The 27,344-nt window shown below is 41.7% G+C and overlaps 1 protein-coding gene, 2 non-coding genes and 1 pseudogene across 7 annotated transcripts; 2 read left to right on the forward strand and 2 right to left on the reverse strand.

The window, feature by feature from the left end:
* Positions 1-741: 741 nt before the first annotated feature.
* EAPP (E2F associated phosphoprotein) lies at positions 742-27,204 on the reverse strand. 5 transcript variants are annotated; one of them, XM_059914082.1, is made up of 8 exons: positions 27,113-27,204; positions 26,218-26,306; positions 20,279-20,500; positions 17,056-17,237; positions 15,882-15,977; positions 14,719-14,839; positions 7,437-7,550; positions 742-1,323 (listed from the first exon to the last, which is right to left on the reverse strand). In XM_059914082.1, exons 3-8 carry the CDS (start codon positions 20,350-20,352, stop codon positions 1,047-1,049), a joined length of 864 nt encoding a protein of 287 aa, XP_059770065.1. In that variant the 5' UTR covers positions 20,353-20,500; positions 26,218-26,306; positions 27,113-27,204; the 3' UTR covers positions 742-1,046. The 5 variants fall into 5 exon arrangements, with proteins under 5 accessions (XP_059770065.1, XP_059770064.1, XP_059770066.1 ...); XM_059914081.1 differs by having other exon boundaries at positions 27,101-27,170; XM_059914083.1 differs by having other exon boundaries at positions 14,719-14,836; positions 27,022-27,170.
* On the forward strand, positions 8,272-8,378 carry LOC132360934 (U6 spliceosomal RNA). Its single transcript, XR_009501252.1, has one exon. It is a non-coding gene; the product is annotated as a U6 spliceosomal RNA (small nuclear RNA).
* Positions 9,849-10,313, forward strand: LOC132360582 (peptidyl-prolyl cis-trans isomerase FKBP1A-like; annotated as a pseudogene).
* On the reverse strand, positions 26,814-26,977 carry LOC132361145 (U1 spliceosomal RNA). Its single transcript, XR_009501456.1, has one exon. It is a non-coding gene; the product is annotated as a U1 spliceosomal RNA (small nuclear RNA).
* Positions 27,205-27,344: the final 140 nt, after the last annotated feature.

Consider the following 27,344-nt stretch of genomic DNA (forward strand, 5'->3'; position numbering starts at 1 on the left):
AGCCTGAATTAAAATCTATTTCCTGATTTCTTTCCACTCTATCACATCTCTATTAAAATAACAAGAGGACCGTGAGATTCCTAATGTTGTTTTTGGAAACAGTCCAATCATATTCTTTTAAAAAGCTAAAATGTACAGATGCCTACAATGCAATTTCCTCCAAGCTGCCACTAATGATTTTTCTATTATTAAGAGCAAAAACAAACATACCTTCATTGCTGGCAAGAGAAATTCCGGAATAAACGGTAGCACAAGCGACAGCAACAAAATTTTCAAGTCTAAGGCTGGAGGGTGAGTTTGCTCTTCCTTACCACAAATTTCTATTTTACTGTGTTAATTCATTAAGTTTAGAATACTGATTAAGTACCACCCTTTTAAGGAAAGACCTATGTTAATTACTCAAGGCACCCCAATACTAACTTCATGTAATTGTAACAGTTACTAAATACTGTTCACTCCATCCTATGGGTTAGAAGGGAAATAAAGATACTTCTTAGCAAAAATAATACAGACAGAAAGGGTGGGAGGGAGATCCAAGAGGGAGGGGATATATGTATACATACAGCTGATTCACTTAGTTGTACAACAGAAGCTAACACAACGTTGTAAAGCATCTATACCCCAATTTAAAAAAAGAAAAAAATATATATATATAGACAGAAGTGAGGAAACAGTTTCTAGATTAAGCACACCAAGGGTATATCCAAAATAAAAAATAAAAATAACACTCTGAAACAAAAGTTACCTGTAACTCCAGAACATTTTAATTCTAAAGAGCTTTAATAAATAAAAAGCCCCAGTTTCCAAATATCTATCAAAAAGAGAATGAATAACGAGTCCCATCAGAGCTGGGGAAAAATTTTTTTTTAAAAAGGAAGAGGAGGGATGAAGGTAGATAACCATTTTTTTTCAAAAAGATAAAGATGAAACACTGCTTCCTCAAATAACCGCTCAGAATGTCACTTGAGATGAGTAGGCAGGAGGAATATAACTGCCCGTATTTGCCTTGTATACGGTATTGGGCAACTAAATGCCAACTTAGCTATTTAGGAATGGCTTGCTAAAACGTTGAAAAAATGAAAGACTTCATCCTTGTCATAGACCGCCACTTCGGTGGAACATTCAGTGCACATGACTGGGTGATAGATTTCTTCCACACCTGTCTCTGCCTGCTCCGCAGCATCTTCTTGGTTAGACCTCATCTTCTTATGGCCTCGTCTTTTCTTCCTGTTCTCTGGGGCTTTGTATCTTAGAATCTCTTCTTTGTTGATAGAACAATTCATTACAAACATTGCTCTATACTGAGTTTTGTATGATTCATGCCTAAGAGGAAAATGAAATGGAGAATTTGGATTTACATTCTATTTTAATAGTTACACATTTAGAAAAAATGTGAGAATACCAAAAACTTACTGAAATACCAACCAAAGTAAAAACAAGAGAACAAAATGGGAAATTAAAGAGCTTTTAAGAGTTATTTTAAGAACAGGAGGAGACTTGGTAACAGATACTAATGAATATATCCTCTTTTCTACTGCTCTAAAAGTAACTTTTATCTCAGAAAAAAATTTTTTGATTTGCTCTTCCAACTTAGACAAGAAAAGCTATTGGAAACCTGAGAGGTAATGTTTAAAAAATCTTTGACTGTGTCTTTTTCCTGTTGTGACCTGAGACTCTGCCCTCCTCTCATTACCACGTAGTGCCATTCTGGTCACTATTTTAGTAAAAGCTACAGTTTTAAAAGCTTAAAGAGCATCTGATAATGTCAGATTTATTTGATAATGTTAGACATTATTTATAATGTCCACTCTTGGCTTTACTCCAACAGTCTGAAGAATAGATAATGCTTTCTTTGTTCTCCTCATACACTTAATATTTTCCTACTTCTTTCTCGACTTAGTAAGTTATTTTCCTTTTTTTCCCCCTTAAACCTCATGCAACAGAAATATCTATCTAGTTAAAAACAGTGAAGTCAAGTTATGCCTTCATTAGTTCTGAATGCTGATCATCTCCTCTTCCACCACCACCACTACCAGGCTGATGTTTCTCAAGATGAAGTCATAAAAATTTCATTTATACTCCACCATACTGGAATCCTTTCTTAATATGGAACACAATTTTTACCAAGCCCAATTTCTACTGTTAGATCACAAAGCAACTTCTTTTGGGTATAGGAACCCTGTAACATGGTAACATGGTTTAATTTAAAAGAGAAGCAACTTAAGTACAAAGATATTTTACTTTTTCTTTATTTCATATTCTAGGTGTCAATTTATATACAAAAAGCTTAAGAGCTCATATGGAGGGTACAAAAATTAATTGTTGCAGATGATCAGAAACCTCAAGCTAGCTAATAAGAGTAAATTACATCTGGCTACCCATTAGTGACTAGAACAAATCCACCACCTAACATCATCATTTAATTTCAGTTAACCTGATTCAGAACATGGACTAAGTTAGACATTTATAAGGCTACCAGAAAAAGAGAAAAGAAAGAAAAGAAAAGGAGAGGAAAACGGCAAAAGTATATTTGGATTAATAGAATATAAGGAAAAAAACCACATGATCATCTCAACTGATGCATAAAGAAAATTTGAAAAATTCAACACTCTTTCATTATAAAAACACCCAATAAGCTAAGAATAGAAGGAAACCTCCTCAATAAAGACCACATATGAAAAATTCATAGCTGGGCTTCCCTGGTGGCACAGTGGTTAAGAATCCACCTGCCAATGCAGGGGACACGGGTTCGAGCCCTGGTCCAGGAAGATCCCACATGCCGCGGAGCAACTAAGCCCATGTGCCACAACTACTGAGCCTGTGCTCTTGAGCCTGTGAGCCACAACTACTGAAGCCCGTGTGCCACAACTACTGAAGCCTGCGTGCCTAGAGCCTGTGCTCCACAACAAGAGAAGCCACTGCAATGAAAAGCCCTCGCACCACAACAAAGAGTAGCCCCTGCTCGCTGCAACTAGAGAAAGCCAGCACACAGCAACGGAAGACCCAACGTAGCCAATAAAATAAATAAATAAATAAATAAATAAATAATTCATAGCTAACATCATACTCAATGATGAAAGACTGAAAACTTTTCCTCTAAGACAAGGAACAAGACAAAAACGCCTGCTTTCACCACTTCTATTGAACAAAGTACTGGAAGTTCTAATCAGAGCAATTATGCAAGAAAAAGAAAGAAAAGGCATCCAAATTGGAAAGGAAGAAGTAAAATTTACTTTGTTCACAGATGACATGATATTATATGTAGAAAACTCTGAAGATTACACAAAAAAACTATTAGAGTTAATAAACTAATGCAGCAAAGCTGCAGAGTACAAAATGAACACATGGAAATGTGTTGTGTTTCTATACACTAGCAAAGAATAATCCAAAAAGGAAAGTAGAATAGAGATTACCAGAGGCTGGGGTGAGTAGGGGTGGAGAATAGGGAATTATTGTCTAATGGGTACAGAGTTTCTGTCTGGCGTGACGAAAAAGTTCTGGAAATGGATAGTCATGATGGCTGTACAACTGTGACTGTAGTTCATGTCACTGAATTGTACACTTAAAATGGTTAAAATAGGGAACAAGATAAGAGTGCCCATTCTCAGCACTCCTAGTCAACATATTTCTGGAAATCTTAGCCAAAGTAATCAGGTAAAAAACAAAAAGAAAGAAAGAAAGGAAGGAAGGAAGGGAGGTAGGAAGAAAGGAAGAAAGAAAGAAAGAAAAGGTGTCCCAATAGAAAAGGAAGAAGTAAAATTGTCCCTGTTTGCAGATGACATGATCTTATATATATAAAACTCTAAAGACTCCACCAAAAAAATGTTAAATAAACAAATTCAGTAAAGATTAAGGATACAAAAGCAATAAACAAAAATCTGTTGCATTTTCACTAACAAACTGAGAAATTAAGAAAACAATCTCATTCACAACAGCATCAAAAATAATAAACTACTTAGGAATAAATTTAACCAAGGAGGTGAAAGATCTATACACTGAAAACTATGAAACACTGACGAAAGAAATTGAAGAAAACACAAATAAGTGTAAAGATATCCTGTTTTCATAGAATGGAATAATTAATATTGCTACAATGTCCATGCTACCCAAAGCCATTTATAGATTCAATGTCATCCCTATCAAAATTCCAATGGCATTTTTCATAGAAATAGAAAAAAAATCCTAAAATTTGTCATGGAACCACAAAAGACCCCAGATAGCCAAAGTAATCTTGAGAAAGAAGAAGAAAGCTGGAGGCATAACACTTCCTGATTTCTAACTATACTACAAAGCTATAGTAATCAAAACAGTATGGGATTGGCATAAAAACAGACTCACTGATCAACAGAACAGAGTCAAAAGCCCAGAAATAAACCCATGCATACACCATAAACTAATATTTGACAAGGAAGTCAAGAATATTCAATGGGGAAAAGACAGTCTCTTCAATAAATGGTATTGGGAAAACTGGATATTCATATGCAAAAAACTGAAACTGGACCCTTAACTTACACCACTGACAAAAATTAATTTGAAATAGATTAAAGACTAAAATGTAAGATCTGAAATTATAAAACTCATAGAAGAAAACATAGGGAAAAAGCTCCTTGACATTGGTCTTGGCAATGAAGTTTTGGAGCTGACACCTAAAGCACAAGAAACAAAAGCAAAAATAAACATGTGGGACTACATCAAACTAAAAAGCTTCTTCATAGCAAAGAAACAATCAACAAAATAAAAAGGCAACCTATGGAATGTTAAAAAATATTTGCAAATCATGTATCTGATAAGGGGTTAATATCCAAAATACATAAGGAACTCATACAACTCAACAGCAAAAAACAAACAAAATCCGATTAAAAAATGGGCAAAGGGGCTTCCCTGGTGGCGCAGTGGTTAAGAATCTGCCTGCCAATGCAAGGGACACAGGTTCGAGCCCTGGCCGGGGAAGATCCCACATGCCGTGGAGCAACTAAGCTCGTGCTCCACAACTACGGAGCCTGAGCTCTAGAGCCCGCGAGCCACAACTACTGAGCCCACGTGCCACAGCTACTGAAGCCCACACGCCTAGAGCCTGTGTTCCGCAACAAGAGAAGCCACGACAATGAGAAGCCCACGCACTGCAACGAAGAGTAGCCCCCGCTCACCGCAACTAGAGAAAGCCCGTGCACAGCAACAAAGACCCAACGCAGCCAAAAATAAATAAATAAATAAATAAATAAATTTATTTTTTTAAAAAAAATGGGAAAAGGACTTGAATAGACATTTTTCCCAAAAAAGATATACAAATGGCCAACAGGCACACGAAAAGGTACTCAATATCACAAATCATCAGGGAACTACATATCCGAACTACAATAAGGTATCACCTCATACCTGTTAGAAAAGGTATTATCAAAGAGACAAGAAATAACAAAAGTGAATCCTTGTGTACTACTTGTGGGAATGTAAATTGATACAGCCACTATGGAAAACAGTATGGAGGAGCCTCAAAAAGTTAAAAATAGAACTATCATATGATCCAGCAATCCCACCTCTGGGTATGTATACAAAGGAAATGAAATCACTATCTCAAAGAGATATCCGGGCTCTCACCTCAGCCAGTTGATCAACGTCAACATTAATAGTCATAAATCATGTTAATAGTTTGTGCCCATGACATAATGTGATGAAAATGGCACTTTATTTCTGTGGTCTTCCTCCCAAAAACCTACTGCAGCCTTACTTACAATAGCCAAGACATGGAAACAACCTACATGTCCATCGACAGATGAATGAATAAAGAAAATATGGTATGTATATACGATGGAATATTATTCAGCCATAAAAAAAGAAAAAAATCCTGCCACTTGTAAAAACATGGATGAACCTGGAAGGCATTATGTTAAGTAAAAAATGTCAGACAGAGGACTTCCCTGGTGGCACAGTGGTTAAGAATCCGCATGCCAATGCAGGGGATGCGGGTTCAAGCCCTGATCCAGGAAGATCCCACATGCCACGGAGCAACTAAGCCCGTGCGCCACAACTACTGAGCCTGCGCTCTAGAGCCCGGGAGCCACAACTACTGAAGCCCTCGAGCCACAACTATGGAAGCCCGCACGCCTAGAGGCCGTGCTCTGCGACAAGAGAAGCCACTGCGATGAGAAGCCCGCACACAACAACAAAGAGTAGCCCCCGCTCGCCACAACTAGAGAAAGCCCGCACGCTGCAACAAAGACCCAACACAGCCAAAAATAAATAAATAAATAAAATCTACGTTTTTAAAAAAAAAAGTCAGACAGAGAAAGACAAATAATGTATGTATGTATGATCTCACTTATATGTGGAATCTAAAAAAAAAACCTGAACTCACAGAAACAAAGTAACTGTTGGTTGGTGGGGAAGGGCAGATGGATGAAGGTGGTCAAAAGGTACTTATAATGGATAAGTTCTGCAGATGTAAGGTACAGCATGATGACTACAGTTAACAATACTGTACTGCATACTTGAAAACTGCTGAGAGTAAATCTTAAGAGTTCTCACCACACACACACAAAAAAAGGTAACTATGTGAGGTGATAGCTGTGTTAACTAACCTTATTGTGGTAAACTAACCTTATTGTGGTAAACATTCTGCAATATATTTGAATATCTAATCACTACACTGTATACCTTAAGCTTATACGATGTTGTATGTCAATTACATCTCAATAAAGCTGGGAAAACAGCTTTATTTAAAATTGAAAATAGGAACTTCCCTGGTGGTGATGTGGTTAAGACTCCATGCTCCCAATTCAGGGGGCCCGGGTTCGATCCCTACTCAGGGAACTAGGTCTCACATGCATGCCACAACTAAGAGTTCACATGCCGCAACTAAGGAGCCTGAGTCACAACTAAGGAGCCCGCCTCCCGCAACCCCACACAACCAAATAAATAAATAAATAAAATAAAAATTAATTTTAAATTTTTTAAAAAATTAAAAACTAAATTAAAAAAAAAACTAAATTAATTTTTTAAATTAAATTTAAAAAAATTTTTAAATGGTCTAGTTGACAATAAATTGAATATTCAAATGAAGTACTCTTTTACAGCAAAATTTTTAAGACAGTTAAAATAGTAAATTTTATGTTACATATATTTTATCACAACAGAAAAAAAAATGAGTGTATTTGAGAGATTTTGTCATTCCACAACATATATGCAGTTTTACTGAACCCTTGTCAGCACTGGCAAGTACTTTATTAGAAAACCTATTTATAACAATGTGTAATGAAAATTATTTGTATAAAGATTAGTCATGCAGCACCAGGGATATATGAGGACAGAACTTTATCACAATTCCTAAACACCTCAAAAGTCTATTTCTGATTTAAACAAGGACTACCAAGTGGTTTTTTTCGTGTGTGTGTGTGTGTGTGTGTGTGTGTGTGTGTGTGTTGCTACCCTTTATCCGTTACCTTTGGCAATCAAGACACAGTGTGGTCATGCAGGCAGGGCAATTCAAGACAGCATCACTATTTGGAAAAGGCTGTTGTTGTTGACGTCGCCGCTGTATTCCAAAACCATGGTAGCTAGAACAGAAAAAGAAGGTGAAGAGGGGAAACACATTAAAGCCAAATCTTGCTTTCTAATGCCACTCTCCCAACAAAAGAAACCAGTACCCCTTAGAGAAATGGTCGATTCCAGGAATGGGGCATACAAGATGGACCTGGAATATCCTGTAGGGCCAGAAAGTAAGGAAGCGCTCAGAAAGAAAAAACCAAAAACCCACAGTGAGACAGGAATGTTAAAGGGGCACAGGAGCCAACTGAAAGAGCTCCCAATGACTGAAGCCAAAACAATTAGAGCATCAAAATAAAGTAGTATTGAATTATAACCAAAATATAAATAAATACCCATGAGTCCATGCTGACATAAATGACTTAATAAATAAATAAATGGGGGAGAATAGACACATCTCTCATATATAAGAATTACAAATAATTTATGAAGATACTCTCCCCTCAAGGAGGAGGAGCATAACTCCAGACTCCTTAAGTCTAGGCTAAACATAGTGACATCCTTCCAAAGAGCATGGTACAGAAAGGGGTGGAAAGAGTAACTTTACAGTAGAGAAACCTGACAAATACCACTTCACTATAGTGAACAAGATCAACATTAACAGTCATAAATCACGCTGATAGTATGTGCCCTTGATACAAAGTGATGAAAGCGGCACTTTACCTCTGTGGTCTTCCTCCCCAAAACCTCTAATTCCAGTCTAATCATGAGAAAACCATTAGATAAATTCCAGTGCTCGCTTCGGCAGCACATATACTAAAATTGGAACGATAAAGAGAAGATTAGCATGGCCCCCGCGCAAGGATGGCATGCAAATTCGCGAAGAATTCTTCATTTTTTTATCTATGATTGTTGAATCATTCCACGAAAAGGCACTCTGCCACAAGATCAGCTGGATTGTGCGTTTAACGGATGTGGGAGTCGGGGAGTTGCTTGTTCATCCCTTCAGTTTGCACTTGGAACTCCTTTGATACCTCAGAGTTGGGATGGAGCTGGCCAGCCTGTGAAGACCTCCTTTGGGGGGTGCAGGGAGAATTTTTTTCCCCACTTTTATGAAGGGTTGTTTTTTTTTTTTTGATGAAGATATGTTGTTTTGTATACTATGCTTTCAAAGTATTAACTGTAATTATCTAGCGTTATCTTGTTGTTTGTACAGAAATACACTGGCCTAGCACAGGCAGATGTAGATTTTGTTATACTTGTCATAGCTGTTTTAATAAACTTGAGTTCCGCTGCTAAAGAAAAAAAAAAAAAAAAAAAAATTCCAATAGAGGAGCCTCCCACAATATACCTGACCAGTGCTCCTCAAAACTGTTAAGGTCATCAAAACCAAGGAAAGGGCTTCCCTGGTGGCGCAGTGGTTGAGAGTCTGCCTGCCAATGCAGGGGACACGGGCTCGAGCCCTGGTCTGGGAAGATCCCACATGCCGCGGAGCAACTGGGCCTGTGAGCCACAACTACTGAGCCTGAGCGTCTGGAGCCTCTGCTCCGCAACAAGAGAGGCCGCGATAGTGAGAGGCCCGCGCACCGCGATGAAGAGTGGCCCCCACTCGCTGCAATTGGAGAAAGCCCTCACACAGAAAAAAGAAAAAAAAAAATAATAAATAAATAATAAATAAAAAAATTTAAAAAAAAAAAAAAAAAAAAAAACCAAGGAAAGTCTGAGAAACTGTCACAGCCAAGAAAAGCCTAAGGAGACATAACAACTAAATGTAACATGGTATCCCGGATGGGCTCCTGAAACAGAAATGGGTATTAGGTAAAAACTAAGGAAATCTGAGGGAATTCCCTGGAGGTCCAGTGGTTAGGACTCCACACTTGCATTGCCGAGGGTGTGGGTTCAATTCCTGGTCAGGGAACTAAGATCCTGCAAGCCACGTGGCGGATAGATAGACAAATAGATAGATAGATAAACAGATAAATAAATAAATAGGGTCATTTGAAGCCCACTGGGCTTCACTGGGATGGTGCAGGATCAATAATGTGACAGAGATGAATGTGCTTTAAATACAATTTCTATCCAAAGGTAAAATACGATATTTTAAAAAAAAGAGAAAAAAAACCTAAGGAAATATGAATCAAGTAGGGACTTTATTTAACAATAATGCATCGATTATTAACTGTGACGAATGTACCATATTAGCGCACAGCGTTAACAACAGGGGAGACTCGTGCGTTGCTGTTGTTGCAGCGGGTGTGGGGATACCATGGCAATTCTCTGCATCATCGGCTCGATTTTTCTGTGCACCTAAAACTATTCTGGCACAGCCGCGGAACCGCCGCCAGACCCACTGTCGGTCCGCGCCGCCTGCCCGCCCGGCGTCCACTGCCACTGCCACTGCCATGGGAGTGCAGGCAGAGACCATCTCCCCCGGAGAGGGGAGCACCTTCCCAAAGCGCGGCCAGACCTGTGTGGTGCACTACACGGGGATGCCTGAAGATGGAAAGAAACTGGATTCCTCCTGGGACAGAAACAAGCCCTTTAAGTTTGTGCTGGGCAAGCAGGAAGTGATCCGAGGCTGGGAAGAAGGGGTTGCCCAGATGAGCGTGGGTCAGAGAGCCAAGCTATCTCCACAGACTATGCCTACGGTGCCACTGGGCACCCAGGCATCATCCCACCTAACGCCACTCTCATCTTTGACATGGAGCTTCTAAAACTGGAATGACAGGAATGGCCTCCTCCCTGAGCTCCCCATTCTTGGATGTGCCATGGAAGGATCTGGTGCCTCCAGGTGAGCACAGCGAGTCCGTACGGAGCTTTTCCTGATGTTCCACTACACTCTATATAAATATCTTCCCTGACCGAATGTGTTGTCACCAGCTTTGCTCTTCCCCTTTCTCCTTGTATGTGTGTTGACCTGAACTATATGCCTTAAACCTCAAGTTACCCATTTTAGTTTGTTTTCATTTGGGGGTGAACACTGAGTTTCAGTCCTTTGGATCTAGGTTTCCAGTTACGTATTATTCAAGTATTAACAGCACAAGTAATGGGTTAATTTTAGAATAGGAATTGTTGGGGGGGGGGGGGCAAGAATCTATATTTTATTTTATTTTTTTTTTTGGATGAAAGTTTTATCTATTATATATTAAACATTCTTGCTGTTGCACTGCAAAGCCATAGCAGATTTGAGGTGCTTTTGAGGGCCAAATTATTCTCCAATTTAAGCGACGTCCTCGGGCGGAATTAAAAGCCCTACCCGAAACTAAAGTGGGAAGGGGAGAGCCTTTGCCTCCACTGTCCCAACCCCACCCTCCCCTTAACCCTCTGCGTTTTGAAAGCAGATCGTTTTCACTAAGATGTTGGACACTACAGGTGTCTATCCCTGGGCCAGCAGGGACCTCTGAAGCCTTCTTCATGGCCTGGATTTTTTTTTTTTTTCCATCCTCTGGTTTTTTTAATGGATATTTAGGACTTTTGTAATCTCATAGCTATCCAAGATCCACTTCCTAAATTTTAAGAATTTCAATCAAAAGTTAAATTAAAGGTGCTGTTTGTAGACACTTAACACCCATGAAAGCCCAGCCATCATGACAAATCCCTGAGTGTTGTCTTAAGAAAATGATGCTGGTCATCACAGCTTCAGCATCTCCTGTTTTTTGATGCTCAGCTCCCCCTGCTGATCTCAGAGTTTGCTGGCTTCTCCTTCCCCCCTCTCACCCCTTTGCTGTCCTGTGTAGTGATTTGGTGAGAGAAATTGCTGCCTACTCCCGCACCCCTACCGCTACCCCCAGGACTACATATGAGTTTCAAGTTTTATTACTGCAATGAAAGTGCCTTATGTTGGCTTTTCTCAAAAAAAAAAAAAACAACTATTCTAAAAAACAGTCTATTAATAAAAAAAAAAAAAAACCCACAATAAAGCTACATTTAAAAAGCAAGGGTTGTGGACTCCCCTGGTGGTGCAGTGGTTAAGAATCCGCCTGCCAAAGCAGGGGACACGTGTTCGAGCCCTGGCCAGGCAAGATCCCACATGCTGCAAAACAACTAAGCCCGTGAGCCACAACTACTGAGCTTGTGCTCTACAGCCCGCGAGCCATAACTACTGAGCCTGCATGCCACAACTACTGAAGCCGATGCCTAGAGCCCGTGCTCCACAAGAGAAGCCACCACAATGAGAAGCCCCTGCGCACCAGAAAGACCCAATGCAGCCAAAAAGACAAAAGAAGACCACAACATTGTAAATCAACTATATTTCAATAAAAGTTATTACAAAAAAAAAAAAAGCAAGGGTTGTAAGCTCTAAGTGCCTAAGGATTTTGGTCTGTTTTGTTCCCTGTTGTATTTCAAGAGTCTAGAACAGTGTCTGGCATATAGTAAATTCTCAACAGATATTTGCCGATTGAAAAAATAAAGCATGAATCTGTTTATGAAGACACTAAAGTATAAAAGTATATATTCTTAAAAGGGGCTTATGGAAAACACCTAAAAATTGAACAGCAAAATGCAAATCGTTTGGCATTACTTCCTGAACTCTTTAAATATTTGTGGGGAAAAATACTGAGAACACGTGGTATATATTTCATAATTGTTGTTAAATACCTCCAATGCTTAGCAAATTTCAAAACCCAAACCCCAAGAAAATAACTTAATCATTCATTCAATAGGTGCTAAGTGCCCGTACAGCAGTGTGCAAGGTGCTTGGCATACAGCACTGAACAAGACAGGTATGATCACTGTCCTTGCGGTGCTTAAAATGTAGTGAATTCATTATTTGAAGCTGGTTCCTGTGGTCTTAAAAGGCAACTACTGCTTGACACAGGAATGTGAATAAGTCAATAAGATGTTATTTCTTCTCAAGATTATATAAGAATGAAAATACATTCCATCTTACTTCCATGACAAATTCTGTTACCAGAATATGGAGCTAGACCATAAGCTTTATTTCAATAGCACTCATAGCACTTAAAATGTTCATTTCACACTGTGAGTGTGAAAAATATTCATCACATAAATGCATGGGGCAGTTGGAGGAAGTGGTGCATGGGTGAAACTAGGAAAGGAAAAGGACAAAGTGGGAGAGTGGAAGCTAAAGGGTGGTGCACAAAGACCCACATAACAACACAAGCCCTCTGGGCTTGACAAGTACAGATTCCTGGGCCCCACCCTAGTGGAATCAAAACCTCCTAGAGTAGGACTCAAGGGTTTGCATTTCATTCTCACCAGGTGATTCTGAAGCACAGCTAGGTTAGGGAAAAATAGTGGTAAGTTGCCCAGTTTTCACTTTTATGATAAATCAGCCTTTATCAAATCAAATTTGAAAATGAGTATGGAGTTTCCTCTTAGGATGATGAAAATGGTTTGAAATAAATATAGGTAGTGGTTGCACAACATTGTGAATATATTAAATACCACTAAATTGTTTGCTTTAAAATGGTTAACATTATGTCATGTGAATTTTACCTCAACTTTAAAAAATCAAATTTGTATACCGCGTGCTAACACATATATATGGAATCTAAAAAAAAAAAAGGGGGACTTCCCTGGTGGCACAGTGGTTAAGAATCCGCCTGCCAATGCACGGGACACGGGTTCGAGCCCTGGTCCAGGAAGATCCCACATGCCGCAGAGCAACTAAGCCTGTGCGCCACAACTACTGAGCCTGTGCTCTAGAGCTCACAAGCCACAATTACTGAAGCCCATGCGCCTAGAGTCCATGCTCCGCAACAAGAGAAGCCACTGCAATGAGAAGCTTGCGCACCACAACGAAGAGTAGCCCCTGCTCACCGCAACTAGAGAAAGCCTGTGCGCAGCAACAAAGACCCAACGCAGCCATAAATTAATTAATTAATTATTATTATTTTTTTTTTTTAAAGGTACTGATGAACCTAGTGGCAGGGCAGGAATAAAGACGTAGACATAGAGAATGAACTTGAGGACATGGCGGGAGGAAGCTGGAGCAAAGTGAGAGTAGCATTGACATATATACACTACCAAATGTAAAATAGCTAGTGGGAAGCTGCTGCATATCACAGGGAGATCAGCTCGGTGCTTTGTGTCCACCTAGAGGGGTGGGATAGGGAGGGTGGGAGGGAGATGCAAGAGGGAGGGGATATGGGGATATGTGTATACATATAGCTGATTCACTTTGTTATACAGCAGAAACTAACACAACATTGTAAAGCAATTATAGTCTAATAAAGATCTATAAAAAAAATTTTAAACTTAAAAAAAAATCAAATTTGTAAATAGTTAAAAACAACAATTCAAGCATTCAAGTAGAAAACATAACATCCACTGTTTATCCACATAAACTTTTTTTTTTTTTTTTTGGGCAGTACCACAGCATGCAGGATCTTAGTTCCCCAACCAGGAATTGAACCCGTGCCCCCTGAAATGGAAGCGTGGAGTCCTAACCACTGGACCGCCAGGGAATTCCCCACATAAACTCTTAATCTCGAAGTAATTTTAAATTGTTTATTTGAAAAAAGTCAGTTCTGTTTCTTAAAGGGAGAGACTGACTAGCTATAGCAGTCTGAATTCAACAACAGTTTTTAAAAAACTAATGGCCTAAAGAATGTATGTATGTGTATAACTGAGTCACCATGCTGTACAGCAGAAATTAGCACAACACTGTAAATCACCTATACTTCAATTATAAATAAGTAAATAAATATTTTTTAAAATAAATAAAAAACCAATGGTCTAACTGAAATTTGCTTTTCCTTTTTAAAATAAACTATTCAGGGCTTCCCTGGTGGCACAGTGGTTGAGAATCTGCCTGCCAATGCAGGGGACACGGGTTCGGGCCCTGGTCTGGGAAGATCCCACATCCGCGGAGCAACTAGGTCCATGAGCCACAACTACTGAGCCTGCGCGTCTGGAGCCTGTGCTCCCAACAAGAGAGGCCCCGATAATGAAGAGGCCCGCGCACCGCGATGAAGAGTGGCCCCCGCTTGCCTCAACTGGAGGAAGCCCTCACACAGAAGTGAAGACCCAACACAGCCAAGAATAAATATAAAAATAAATAAATAAATAAAAGATTACTAAAAATTAAAAAAAATAATAATAAATAAATAAATAATTTAAAAAATAAAATAAAATAAACTATTCAGCAGTTTTTCCGCAAACTTTATGCATGTCTGTATAAACAAATACACATACACTCAAAATGTGAATATAGCGAAAATCATCTTTTAATCATTTTTCGTAAAGATTCTAATTTTAAATTTAAGTTCTTACCCTCTTCTCTGTGCATCAACCCAGGCCTGATCTCTGTCATCTTTTTCAGGATCATATAGTAATTCATCATTTGTTGGAATTCTGTGTTGTTTCTTCTTCTTTTTCTTGGTCACCTGTGCTACTTTTGAAAATGTTAACGATATGGCTAAGTATCATGTCTAAAATCCACACCTCTTTTATACAAAATGAAGAAATCTGTTTCCTAAGGTACATATTTTTTCTAGTTATATTTTCCTAAAAAAATATTTTAAACTATTCCTCCAAATAAAAAGTTCAGAACTGAGTTCAAATAATGAGACATCAGAGTCTCAAAAAGGCCACTCAAAGTAAGTCAAGAATAGAAACTTTTTTTTTTTTTTGGCCATGCTGCACGGCTTGTGGGATCTTAGTTCCCTGACCAGGGATCAAACCTGGGCCCTGGCAGTGGAAGTGCAGAGTCCCAACCACTGGACCGCCAGGGAAGTCCCTAGAAACTATTTTTGATGTCTTAAATTCTCCATAAGTTCTCATACATAAAATGCTACTGAAATCAGAACAAAAATGAGTGAAAAAAAACCACTATGGTCATCCACATACACTAGATCTACTTGGGCAGGTCAATGTTAATGTAACAACATATAAAAATATAAAATTGAAAAAAAATAAAAAATAAAATTGTTTACCATATAAATTTGTTATTTGTGTATTCCATCATAATTACTGATATAATTAAGTTAGTTTTAGCTCTTGTCATTGTGTTCAACTTTGCTCAAATTTATACAAAATCAATTCCAAAGAACAGAGAGATTGATTTAAAAAAAGCAACAAGTTAGGGAAAATTCTGCAAGAGAGTAAAATCTAGAAACTATCTGCAGTTGTGAAAGCAAATGTTGCTGTGCTAAAGAACCTGAAGGAAGAGGGGGCCAAGAGCCCTGAGGAAAGAGGTACTGAGTCAGGACACACTCTTCCTCTCCCCAGACGTGCCTTTGCAGCACCACCCTCAGTCCCTGTCCTCAGGTGCGTTCCCAACTGTTCTTATGCGCAATCCTGCTTTTGTTTTCACATCAACTGCCTGCAATTTCTTAAAAGATGAAACTCAAAGGGAAAACCTAATATCAAATAATTGCTAGGTAAACCTTCCTTCATAAAATATAACTGCTAAACCTGGTAAACGTGTTACTTACCTGCTTTGTCTTCATCCTCAGAATCAGAATCAAAATATATATCGTCATAGTACTTTGTTGGAGCTGTTCCAACTTTCCCATTTCCTGAGGAAGACCCTAGTCAAACGATAAGGGAAGTCTAAAAACTGAACCATACTGGATTGGCAAGGAAAAAAACTCCATATATTCTTCCATCACTTCAAAGTGATATCAACTCATTCCCAATTTCATTTGGGTGGAAAAATACTTTCACATCAATGACTTACTGGATTTCTGTGCCCTATGCAATTACAGAGAACTTCCCCTCCTTGAATAACTGTTCCAAATCATGAGAAAATTATTCTCTCTCCCTTCCCACAAAGAGACTGAAAGCATATATAAATAATGATAAAAGCACATCTAATTAAATAAAATAGCCATATTTTCACATTGCCGGCATATATATCTCTACCTTTCAGCCATGAAGTATACTGTGGAGAACAGTGAATAAACATCTTGTTTTAAGGAACTTTAGAAGAAAGAGGATAAGAGCTCTACAGAGTCAGGCAGAATGAGTCAAGCACACATTCTTCCTCTCCTCAGCTGTGCCTAGTGCCATGACATCACCTATACTTATGCCATCATATGCCTGCATCCCTAATTCTTCCTCTTAATTAACATCTGCTTTTGCTTTTATCATTATTACATATGCTTTCAATTCTTAACAGTTAATATATAGTATAACAACATGGAAACCAATTCTGAGGAGTCCTACCTTCACAAACAAGTTTTCGAGTCAGATATATTTTACATAGAAACCAAGTATCAAAATGAAGTATGTTTCATTACTTACTAAAATGAGACAGGAATTTGTGGTGACACATCATTCAATCTGCTGTATCAGTGTTATATAACCTTAAATATACTTCTATAAGCTAGTGTGTCTTTTTTTCTTTTATCCTGAGGTAAAAATTACAGAAGGAAATCATACAAGTAAACAATGCTAAACAGTCTCTTTCCAGCAACACAGGAAACTTCTTCACTAGCAATGAAAGAAAACTACGCTCAGGTTGCCAAGCACATTTATTCATTCATTCAATAAGTATTTACTGAGCACCTACTGAAAGTGCTGGGGGCATAACAGAGCACAAATAAGGGTCCCTGCCATTATGGAACTTAGAAAACTATCTATATGAGTATCTAACTAAAAGTTTACCTGTTTCTAGAGAGGATAACTTGTCCTCCATTGTTTTTATGGTGGAATTTAATTCAGCTTCCATTTCTTTTTCAAATTCATCTTCACTAGAGGATTCACTTTCTCCAGTAAGACATTCTCTGATAAGTTTTCGTTTTTGGTCGGGAGTTCCATGTAAAAGCACATCCACCTCATCTTCAGAACTAGAACACATTTAAATCATAAAGAATATAAATATTAAAGAATTAAAATCACTTCAAATGCCTATCATCTCACTGCCCAACAAATTTAAGTTTTATAAGGTTGCATTTGATTCAGCTATCATTACATACAGCTCTTCTCACTTAATAGTTCAACCATTTCTGCATATTTCCAAATATATTTTTTAATGTCTGCATAACATTTGCTCTTGCAGATGCTGTACAGTTATTTCTCTTCGCTATTAAACACTACAATGAATATCTATGTATATATAATTTTGTTTCTGTTGATTTCCTTAGGTTAAATGTCTAAAATTAGATGCAAACATCTTTCTGACTTCTAGAATTATCACACTACTTTCCAAGAGTACTGCGCCAATTCATAATTCCATCAGCAATGAAAAATTTACCTCACAGAACTGGGAGTTTGTTTTAAACCCTGGATAATTAAATAAAACTTAATATATGTAACAAATAGATAGCTAATACATCCACACAAAATGTAACAGACAGTAAGTAAATATTACAGTTTAAAAGGCATAGTGCTACAGAGAACTAAAAAGAGAGAGAGGGCTAAATTATATTCCAAATTCTCCTGAGCAATTTCTGCCAATTTCCTTGGCCTTTTGTGCCTGGGTTTCCCCATCAACAGCAGTATGACAGAATTAAACGAGATATCAGAAGGAATGAAATGTTACCAAGATGAAATGCCTAAGACTTTTCTACTATAGTCAATAGTACACACATAACGTTCAATTATTCATGATCTGATGAACGGTTACAGACTATTCCTGGGTTTTGCTTCTCTATTTTTCTCTTCTACAACAATGCTTGTGAGCCTCAAGCAGAAGGTAAATAAGAAAAATACAATTTCACACCAATCAATTTTGCTAATGATAGAGGCCTTATCCAGATTCTACTCCCAAGAAAATTCCCCATCTGACATTCCTCATCCTGACCAGCATGCTCCCTTTCTCCATTACCACTATATTCACTCAGGTCCTCGTAACTCTGCCTGTACCACCATGGCCTAAGGATCTCCAGGTCTCAAAACTCTTCTGCTTCATTCCACCCTTAACCCTGCTGCAAGAATGTTATTCCTAAAGAACTCTCATCACATCACTACCCAAATCCAAAAGAAAATCATCCATGACCAAAACTCTAAGTACAGCATTCAAAAGAACCTTCCACAACCTGGTTTCAACCTATCTTTTCAGTCTTACCTCTCACTATTACCCTTGAACTACCCCAGTACTCTTCAACTGAGGGGCAATTTTGCCCCCCAGAGAACATTTGGCATAGCTAGAGATATTTTTGATTATCACAACTGGGAGGTGGGAGGAGGGGTTACTGGCTTCTAGTGGCATATTTACTGCCTGCTGTAAAAGAGGTGGATTCTCCAAGCTCAAGTGGTCCTCAGCCATGGTACCAACCCAATCAATGTGTAGCACCCATCTGGGCCTCTCCATGTAACCCCTACAGGAGTTGGGAAGTAAGAGCAACCAACACAAACATGATGCTCATGCTGGATGCTCTGCTGTCAGGTGTCTCCAACTCAGAAGACTCATGTGTTCTGCCAGCTTCCATGAAACAGTAATACGCTAAAAAGATTCGCTTCTAGGTATGGTAAAATCAAATCCTGAGAGACACCTCTTAAACGCCTCTCTAAACAATCTCCCTTTTTAAAATGAGCATTCGATTCAGAGCCTTGAGCAGGCAATACTGCCTAATAATACTGTTTTGTTTTCAAAGTATTTATTTTTACAGTTACCTTACCAGTGGCAACTGTCACAGGAATATAAAGCCTCTTTAAAGACATTTAACTACATGGGAATTCCCTGGTGGTCCAGTAGTTAGGACTCTGTGCTTCCACTGCTGGGGGCCCAGGTTCGATCCCTGGTCGGGGAACTAAGATCCTGCAAACCGTGAGGCAAAAAATAAGACATTTAACTATAAAAATGTAAATTAACTTAAAGAAAAAGATTAAATAAATAATAAGAGGGGTGAATACGGGGATGGTAATGGCAGAATAGCTCAAGTTCAGGAAACACTGAATCCAATCAAACTGAATTACTAATTGAGGCCTACTTTCACAAACTGGACCCATTAATTGAAACTCCTCATAAGGGAATCTTGGAATCCATCCTCACTCCCCACAACAGAAATCTTCACAGCAGTGTGATCTCCCACGCCTGTAACCCCGCCTCAGGATAATATAAGGAAACATTGTGACTGAAAGAAGGGCAGTTTCACTGAAAGCTTAGTTGGACAGAATGTTTTAAAGTTTACGAACAGGATCTGCTGACAGCTTAAAAAATGGCTAAATTTTCCTGGAAACCTCTTGTCAACATAACTGCAATTTTCCTCCAGATAGGATTAATCCGTCCCTTCTGGAAATTCCCATAGAACTTCATCTGTGACTATCCCAGGTCATCTTCTTCTACAGTGGTCTTCTGAGATACAAGTTTACTTCCGAGACATATATCTTCCGAGATATATATATCTTATGTCCCCTACTTTACCGTTAAACCTGTCAAAGACAAAAATCTTATGACTGACCTCTGTAGCCCACAGCAAGCATACAATAGGTGCTCAAAAAAAAAAGTTAAATACCCCTTTATTTCTGTTTATTGCAGTTTAGTCTTCATGATGGTCACTTCACAGTAAGTCCCATGTGCCTCACAACATACTCGTGATATACTTATTATACTTCCTTTTTATAGATGAGAAACCGACGATAAAGGACTTGCCTTCGGTCACAGTGCTAGTAGCTGCAGAAGCAGGATTCGATTTCACGGCTTTTGAATCTTACGCGTAATTCCAGAATGTGCCCCTTCCCCGCGCCAGTGTCGGTCCCGCCTCCCCCGTGGCTATGCGACCTCACCAGACCCCCCTCGGCGTCCCACAGGCGACAGCGGGGCGCCACAGGGGCCCGAACCGCTGGACAGAGGATCCGTACGGGTCCGGCAAGCGCAGCGAGAGGGGGAGGCTGAGGCCTGGCCTCGGCCCGAAGCCTCGGGGACCGGGGTGGGGTAGGGGCCTACCTGCTCAAAGCCGGCTCCTCGTCACTAGGCTCTTCAACTGCGTAGGGGTCATAGTCATCTTGGAGGCGGTTCATGGCGGCCTGCCCCCTCCGATACCGTCCACAGGCGTCGGCAGAGTACCTGCTTTCTCCGCAGGTCCCTTTCCTAAAGCGCTCCAGCACAACTTCCGCTCGCACGTCCGCGCCCTCACTGCGCGCCTGCGCAGATCTTCCAAGCGAGGGGCTGGGGGAGGAAGCGGGGGAGGAGCCAGGAGAAGGGGCGGGGAGGGGGAGGTGGCGGGGAGGGGGAGGTGGCGGGCAGGAGGGGAAGGGGGGGAGGAGGAGGGGAAGGGGAGGGGAGGAGGAGGGGGAGGTGGCGGGGAGAGAAGTAAGTTTTATGTATATACATGTGTGTATATATATATATATATATATATATATATATATATATATATATATATATATATATATATATATATTGTTTTGGCCATGCCCTTTGGCTTGTGGAATCTTAGTTCCCTGACCAGGGATTGAACCCAGGCCCATAGCAGTGAAAGCGCGGAGTCCTAACCACTGGACCGCCAGGGAACTCCCTTCCCTGGTTTTCAACTATTGCTCCACCCAACTCTTTTGCGAGGTACAATACTCACCCATGAGTCACAGTGATGTGAAGGAGGCACCTGTTGGGGAACCCATTTTTCCTTTTCTGAGAATTGTGGCCCTCCTCAAGGATGTGCCCTTACATCCATATTCATTCTGATCCACAAAAGTTGAGTCACTACTTATTTACTCCCATAAACTTAAAATTCAGAATTAGAGATTCTGGGACTTCCCTGGTGGTGCAGAGGTTAAGAATCCACCTGCCAATGCAGGGCACACGGGTTCGAGCCCTGGTCCGGGAGGATCCCACATGCCGCGGAGAACTAAGCCTGTGGACCACAACTACTGAGCCTGAGCTCTAGAGCCCGCGAGCCACAACTACTGAGCCTACACGTCACAATTACTGAAGCCCGTGCGCCTAGGGCCCGTGCTCAGCAACAAGATAAGACACCACAACGAGAAGCCCACGCACTGCAATGAAGAGTAGCTCCTGCTCGCCGCAACTAGAGAAAGCCCCCGCAGCAACAAAGACCCAATGCAGCCAAAAATATAAACAAATAAATAAACGAATTTATTAAAAAAAAAAAAGAATTAGAGATTCTAAGGAGTGGGCTGTAATCCTACAACTGGTAACAGAACAAGTAAACTCAGGGGCTGATCCTGCCATTTTTGGTGGCTGTTTGGGGGTTACATATGCTAATGACGAGCAAGCAAAGAAAAGCAGGAGTATGTAGCAAACTGAAACAGAGAGGCTTTCCCTGAGCCCCTTGTCAAAAACTGTAAGCCCTCAACCCCACCCTCTTCTCTCCATCCCATCTTTTCTATCCCTAAATCCACTTTTCCCCCTTCAACTCCATGTTACTTATTTGTTTGCTTACTTCTGTCTCCCTCTTCCATTTCTCTATTGCTGCACAAAAACATCACCCCAAAACTTAAGAGCTTTAAAACAAAAACACTCATCTATTTTTATCCAAATCTGCAATTTTGAAAGGCATTACTCTGATCCCCAATGTCTAGGGTCTCGGGTTGGGACTAAAACCTGAGCATGTCTCTTTTCCATGCATCGTTCTCCACAAAGCCTTGGGCTTCTGTTGAAGGAGATGATTGGTGGGCTGTGACCACTCGTTGATCTTTGAGCTGGACTCAGGCAATCAAGGTTCCTCATCTGCTCCCCTATCCTTGCAATGTACACTCTGCCTCCTGTTCCCCTCCTGTTCCTCCCCTGTTCGGACAGTGGGAGCTGTCCAAATGATGAAGCCTTGAGGGAGTAGGGTGTTGTTGAGACCATCTGGACAGTATACCTGACAATCCAGTTAAGGCTTCTGTATAAACTTTTAAGAATTGGCTGGGTGACTTCCCTGGTGGCACAGTGGATAAGACTCTGCGCTCCCAATGCAGGGGGCCCATGTTCGATCCGTGGTCAGGGAACTAGATCCCACATGCATGCCACAACTAAGGAGCCAGCGAGCTGTAACTAAGGAGCCCACCTACTGCAACTAAGACCCAGTGCAACCAAAATAAAAATTCTTTTAAAAAGAGACCTTTAAAAAAAAAAAAAAAAGAATTGGCTGCCAGGGATAGAGATCTTCTACTCTTTCAGCGCCCAAGACAATCCTAGTAAGTTCCCTTGCCTCTTAAACCTGCCCTCTACCAACTTAGAGTGGCCTGCCTCTTTCTTTACTCTCTCCTTAGTGAGGGAGGGGAGTCAGTTCGTAAACCAGCAGCTTCCTCACAACATGGCAGCCCCAGAGTTGTCAGCCTTCTCACTCACAGCTCAAGTCTCCCACACAGGGTTCTCAGAGGCCCAGAAGGAAGCTGCAAGCCTTCTGCTGACCTAACCTCAGAATCCCCCGAACATTACTTTGACCTCGTTCTGTTGGTCCGCCTAGTCACTAAGTCCAGATTCCAGGAGAGGGGTAGATACACCTCTCAATGGGCAGAGTAGCTGGGATATAAAAGGTCTCAGTTTACAGTCTTAAAAATTGTGTTTGGAATTCCCTGGTGGTCCGGTTTTCAGGACTCCGCGCTTCCACTTCAGGGGGCCCACGTTCAATCTCTGGTCGGGGAGCTAAGATCCTGCAAGATGCCTGGCACGGCCCAAAAAAATAAACAAAAGTGTGTTTGTCTCACCGTCTAAAAACAAAATGAGAGTTCAATGGATTAAACGGACTATTTCAGAACTCGTGAATTGACTATTAAACATAATCGTCTATTTTTTACAAATTTTAAGTGTTTTAAATGTTTCAAGTGTTTTAAAATACTTTGTGGGGGAGTTCCCTGGTGGCCTAGTGGAGTCAGGCTTTCACTGCCTGACCCAGGGTTCAGTCCCTGGTCGGGGAACTGAGATACCATAAGCCACGCGGCACGGCCAAAATAAAATAAAAAACTTTTGTGTTTGCCGGTATTATATACTTAACTCCAGCACTGCACAATTTACGAAGTGGAAGAAGTTTGTAGTAATACTTTGCCCTGTTTACTTCAATGTTAACATCTTGACTTTTTTTCCTTTAGGTTTCACCAGGTTTAGTTGTTGTGTGTTTTGAAGCAGTTCATGTGTTGAAGTAGTTGATGAGACGCTAACTCAAGAGGACGCCACGAACAAAACGATCGCTTTTAAGTTGACTGGGGAAATCTTACTACGTAAATGCTTAAGGGGGGTGGGGAGGAGGGAAAGGTCCTCATAATAACCATGCCAGTGGGGATGAGTTCGGTCGGGCTGCGAAACCAAAACCAGAAGGTGAGACCAGACCCGAGCCCCGACTCACACCCTCAAATCCCTGGCGCCAGGCGCCCCGAACTCTAGCCGTCCCCATCGCCCCTCCGGGTCCCGACTCTTCGCCGCGCACCCACGCCCCCCGGACCACCAACGGCGACGTGTCTCCGCCGGGAATTAGAAGGTCCCACATCCACCACAGAGGACATGGCGTACATCTAGAGAAACCAGGAGGTCAAGGAAACCTGCCCTAAGCTCCTCGAGGCCACACAAGCTCAAGAGAAAGTAACAAACTAGAAACCCGCCTGAGGGCTAATTACCCCCAAACATAGTGATTTCTCAATGGAAATGACAAGGTTCACTCGACCTCTCTGCCTTTTTCTCTACCATGAAAGACATATTGACCTACCTCACAGGGGTGTTGTGAGGATTAATAAATGTTGGTACAGTGCTTTGGAAATGTGAAGATGCTGTGTAAATGCTAAAAAAATAGCAAGTTCAGAGCAAAAAGCTACACAGTTTTTCACACATCCGTCAGCGAATGTGTTTCTACCGAGGTGGCCTTTTTCTGGGAAGGAAGTACAGTGGAAAGTACATCCCTTGGCCCTTTGGTTTACTGACGGGGTGGGCGGAGACAGGAAGCAGCAATTGTGTGTTGCACATGAGTGTGGGGAGGGGAGGGGTGCTTACTAAATACGTGTGTTCGTGAGTTGATGACTGTCCAGGGGTCTTCTCACTAACAAAACGTACAGATCAGGGAAAGAATGTATGCTAACTCCGTCGAGGTCATACGGGAGGGATTTACTTCGTACGTCCAGAACAATTGAGAGGTTGATTCCACAGCTCACTGCTAGTCCCTGATGAAAATAGCCAGCCCTGGTGAGTTGTGGCAGTCATAAAACTTCTTAACCCTCTCCTGCCTGAGGGCCGCAAAGGTGCGACGGGAAGACGCCTAGTGGCAGAGACAAGCCAGCAGTGGACAGTCTGGGGTTTCCCTCGGATGATGCTTTATGCTCTGAGACGGAGGAAGAGGAGCAACACAGGCTGCGGGAATGGCCTGGGGAGTCAACGCTGGTTGCGGTGGGAAGCAAGGGACTGAGGGATTAGGAGTTTATGCGGTGAGAGTGGAGGATGGCAGGAGAGGAAATCTGTGAGAAAAAAGAAAGTGTGTCAAGCGTACCTGTAGGTCAGTGAGGCTGCAACTGGGTGAGAAAGTGTATACAATATTCTTAATGTTCCGTAGTGACACTATGTAAGTTGAGGTCAAAATGATGTTTTTCTTCCGGTGGGGGGGGGGGGGGTTAAGAGGAAAACTGCCGAGAGGCGCAGAGCTGTTCAATACTGTAAAAATAAGAAGTGAGGGTCTTCCCTGGTGGCGCAGTGGTTAAGAATCCGCCTGCCAATGCAGGGGACACGGGTTCGAGCCCTGGACCGGGAAGATCGCACCTGCTGCGGAGCAACTAAGCCCGAGTGCCACAACTACGGGGCCGGTGCTGCCCAACAAGAGAAGCCACCGCAATGAGAAGCCCCCGCTCGCCGCAACTAGAGAAAGCCCGCGTGCAGCAACGAAGACCCGACGCCACCAAAAATAAAAAAATAAATTTATAAAAAATAAAAAGAGTGAAATTCTGTGTTTCGCTGCTTCTGGACAGAAGAGTATCAGTATCAGCTCACCAACCCTCGGCTCGGACATTCCCGATGACATAGGAAAAGCGGAGCCCGGGTTCGAGACCTGGTCGGGGAAGATTCCTCATGCCACGGAGCAACTAAGCCCGTCCACCGCAACTACTGAGCCTGCGCTCTAGAGCACGTGAGCCACAACTGCTGAGCCCACGTGCCTAGAGCCCATGCTCCGCAACAAGAGAAACCACTGCAATGAGAAGCCCCCTGCTCACCACAACTAGAGCAGGCTCGCGCGCAACAACGAAGACCGAACGCAGCGAAAAATATATATATATCTATAAACTCAGTTTTATAGATTCGCTACATAGAGCAAATTGGTGGCTGCCAAGGGTGGATACTGTGGGAGGTTGATAAAATTTGTGGTAGGGCATGTCAAAAGGTACAAATCCCAGTCCTAAGTAACTCATGAGGACATAATACACAGCATGATGACGAAGGTTTAAAAAAATAAAATAAAAAAAAAATAAACCTACAAAAAACAGGAGAGCACAAACGCAGGCCCCCACTACCGTGAATTATGCACTTGCGTTTCCTACACTTGGGGAAATCACAATGGTCAACATGCGCAGTGCAATGGATAAGCCTGGCTCTGGTTATGATTAATCGTACCTGGACTCAAAGCGAAACGCTGCTGAGAACGTTTGTTTTGTTTTTAAGCCTGACATCAGTAAGTTTTACACGTATGTGTATATAGACACGTATGTTTCTTTGGCCATGCCCGTCGGCTATCGGCATCCTACTTTCCCAACCGGAGACTGAAGCCAGGTCTATGGCAGTGGAAGTAAACAGTCGTCACTACTGGGCTCTCAGGGAAGACCGTGGTTTCTTTTCTTCTATTCATTAAACTAAGTCATTCTTAACATTGTAATAACAGGTTCCGGTATACAGCTTCTGATGGTTCTCCATCGGCCGTTACTTTAACATATCGAATATAACGTTCTACACTGTAAATCTTGGTTACTTACCTATTTTACATGTAGTATTCTGTCCCTCGTAAGTCCCATACTCCCTACTTAGTTCTCCGTAACTCTCTGCTCCCGAGGGCGGTGGGGGTCTGTTTTCAGAAAGTAAGCAGAACATACATATATCACTTGCCGCATTTCACAGGAAGTGGCGTAACTGACATTTTACCCATGCTTAATTTCCTTGGTATACATAATAAGCTGCTTTCGCTCACACTACGGCAAACGGCAGTATGTGCTACCGTTCATTCTGCGTTCCGTACGGGCCCACTTCGGCACTACCATACAGCGCTCAGACTATTAATGAACACCCCACAAAGCCCAATGGTAGAAAACGCTCAGCAGTTGGGAAAACAATAAGGTACACAAAAAGACTGCCGTTCAACTGCGGTTCATTACACAGCTGAGAACACTGCAGACTCTCCACACCACCACGGGGCGTACCCCCGTTGGGAAAAAGATTACGGACAGACGTCACAGCACTCGCAACCGCCCGTAAACCTTAAAGTAAATGCTAAAAGCCGATGTTGCAACGCTGTACGCTAACCGTTGGTCAGTTGATGACGAAAACTGGTCTATCATTCAACCCACACAAACACCAGGGGAGAGCGCGAACGCAGTCCCCCACTACCACAAATTATGCAGTCGAGTTTCCCACATTTGGGGAAATCGCAGGGGTCAGCACATCCGGAGTGCAATGGATAAGCCTCGCCCTGGGAAAACCACCTTCGTGATCATGGTATCTCCCCTGCCAGGTAAGTATGAGTCTCCCGCCCACCCTCGCCCCACACCCTCGCGATCGCCCACCTCTTCACGCACGCTCACTTCCCTCACGCCCTCTCCGCGCCCTCCGCCCCTGCATGCCTCTCGCTCCGGCATCGCGCACCCCGGGAACAACCTCGCGAGTCCTCGGCTGTCCACACGCAGGACGCGGAAGCCCAGCCGGAGTGGGACCAGGAGCTTCTGCGCGCCTCTCTATCTGCATACACCACGCCCCTCTCCGGAAGTCCCGCGCCTCTAGTCTTTCCCCAAGCCGGCTGAGGACAGTAGCGAGAACGCAGAAGGGATCTGCTCCCGAGTCTTCGACTTAAAATGAACATTAGGTTCTTGTTTAAAGTCAGATGGAGAGG

Source organism: Balaenoptera ricei, chromosome 2 (assembly GCF_028023285.1).
Source record: "Balaenoptera ricei isolate mBalRic1 chromosome 2, mBalRic1.hap2, whole genome shotgun sequence".
Lineage (NCBI taxonomy): Eukaryota > Metazoa > Chordata > Mammalia > Artiodactyla > Balaenopteridae > Balaenoptera > Balaenoptera ricei.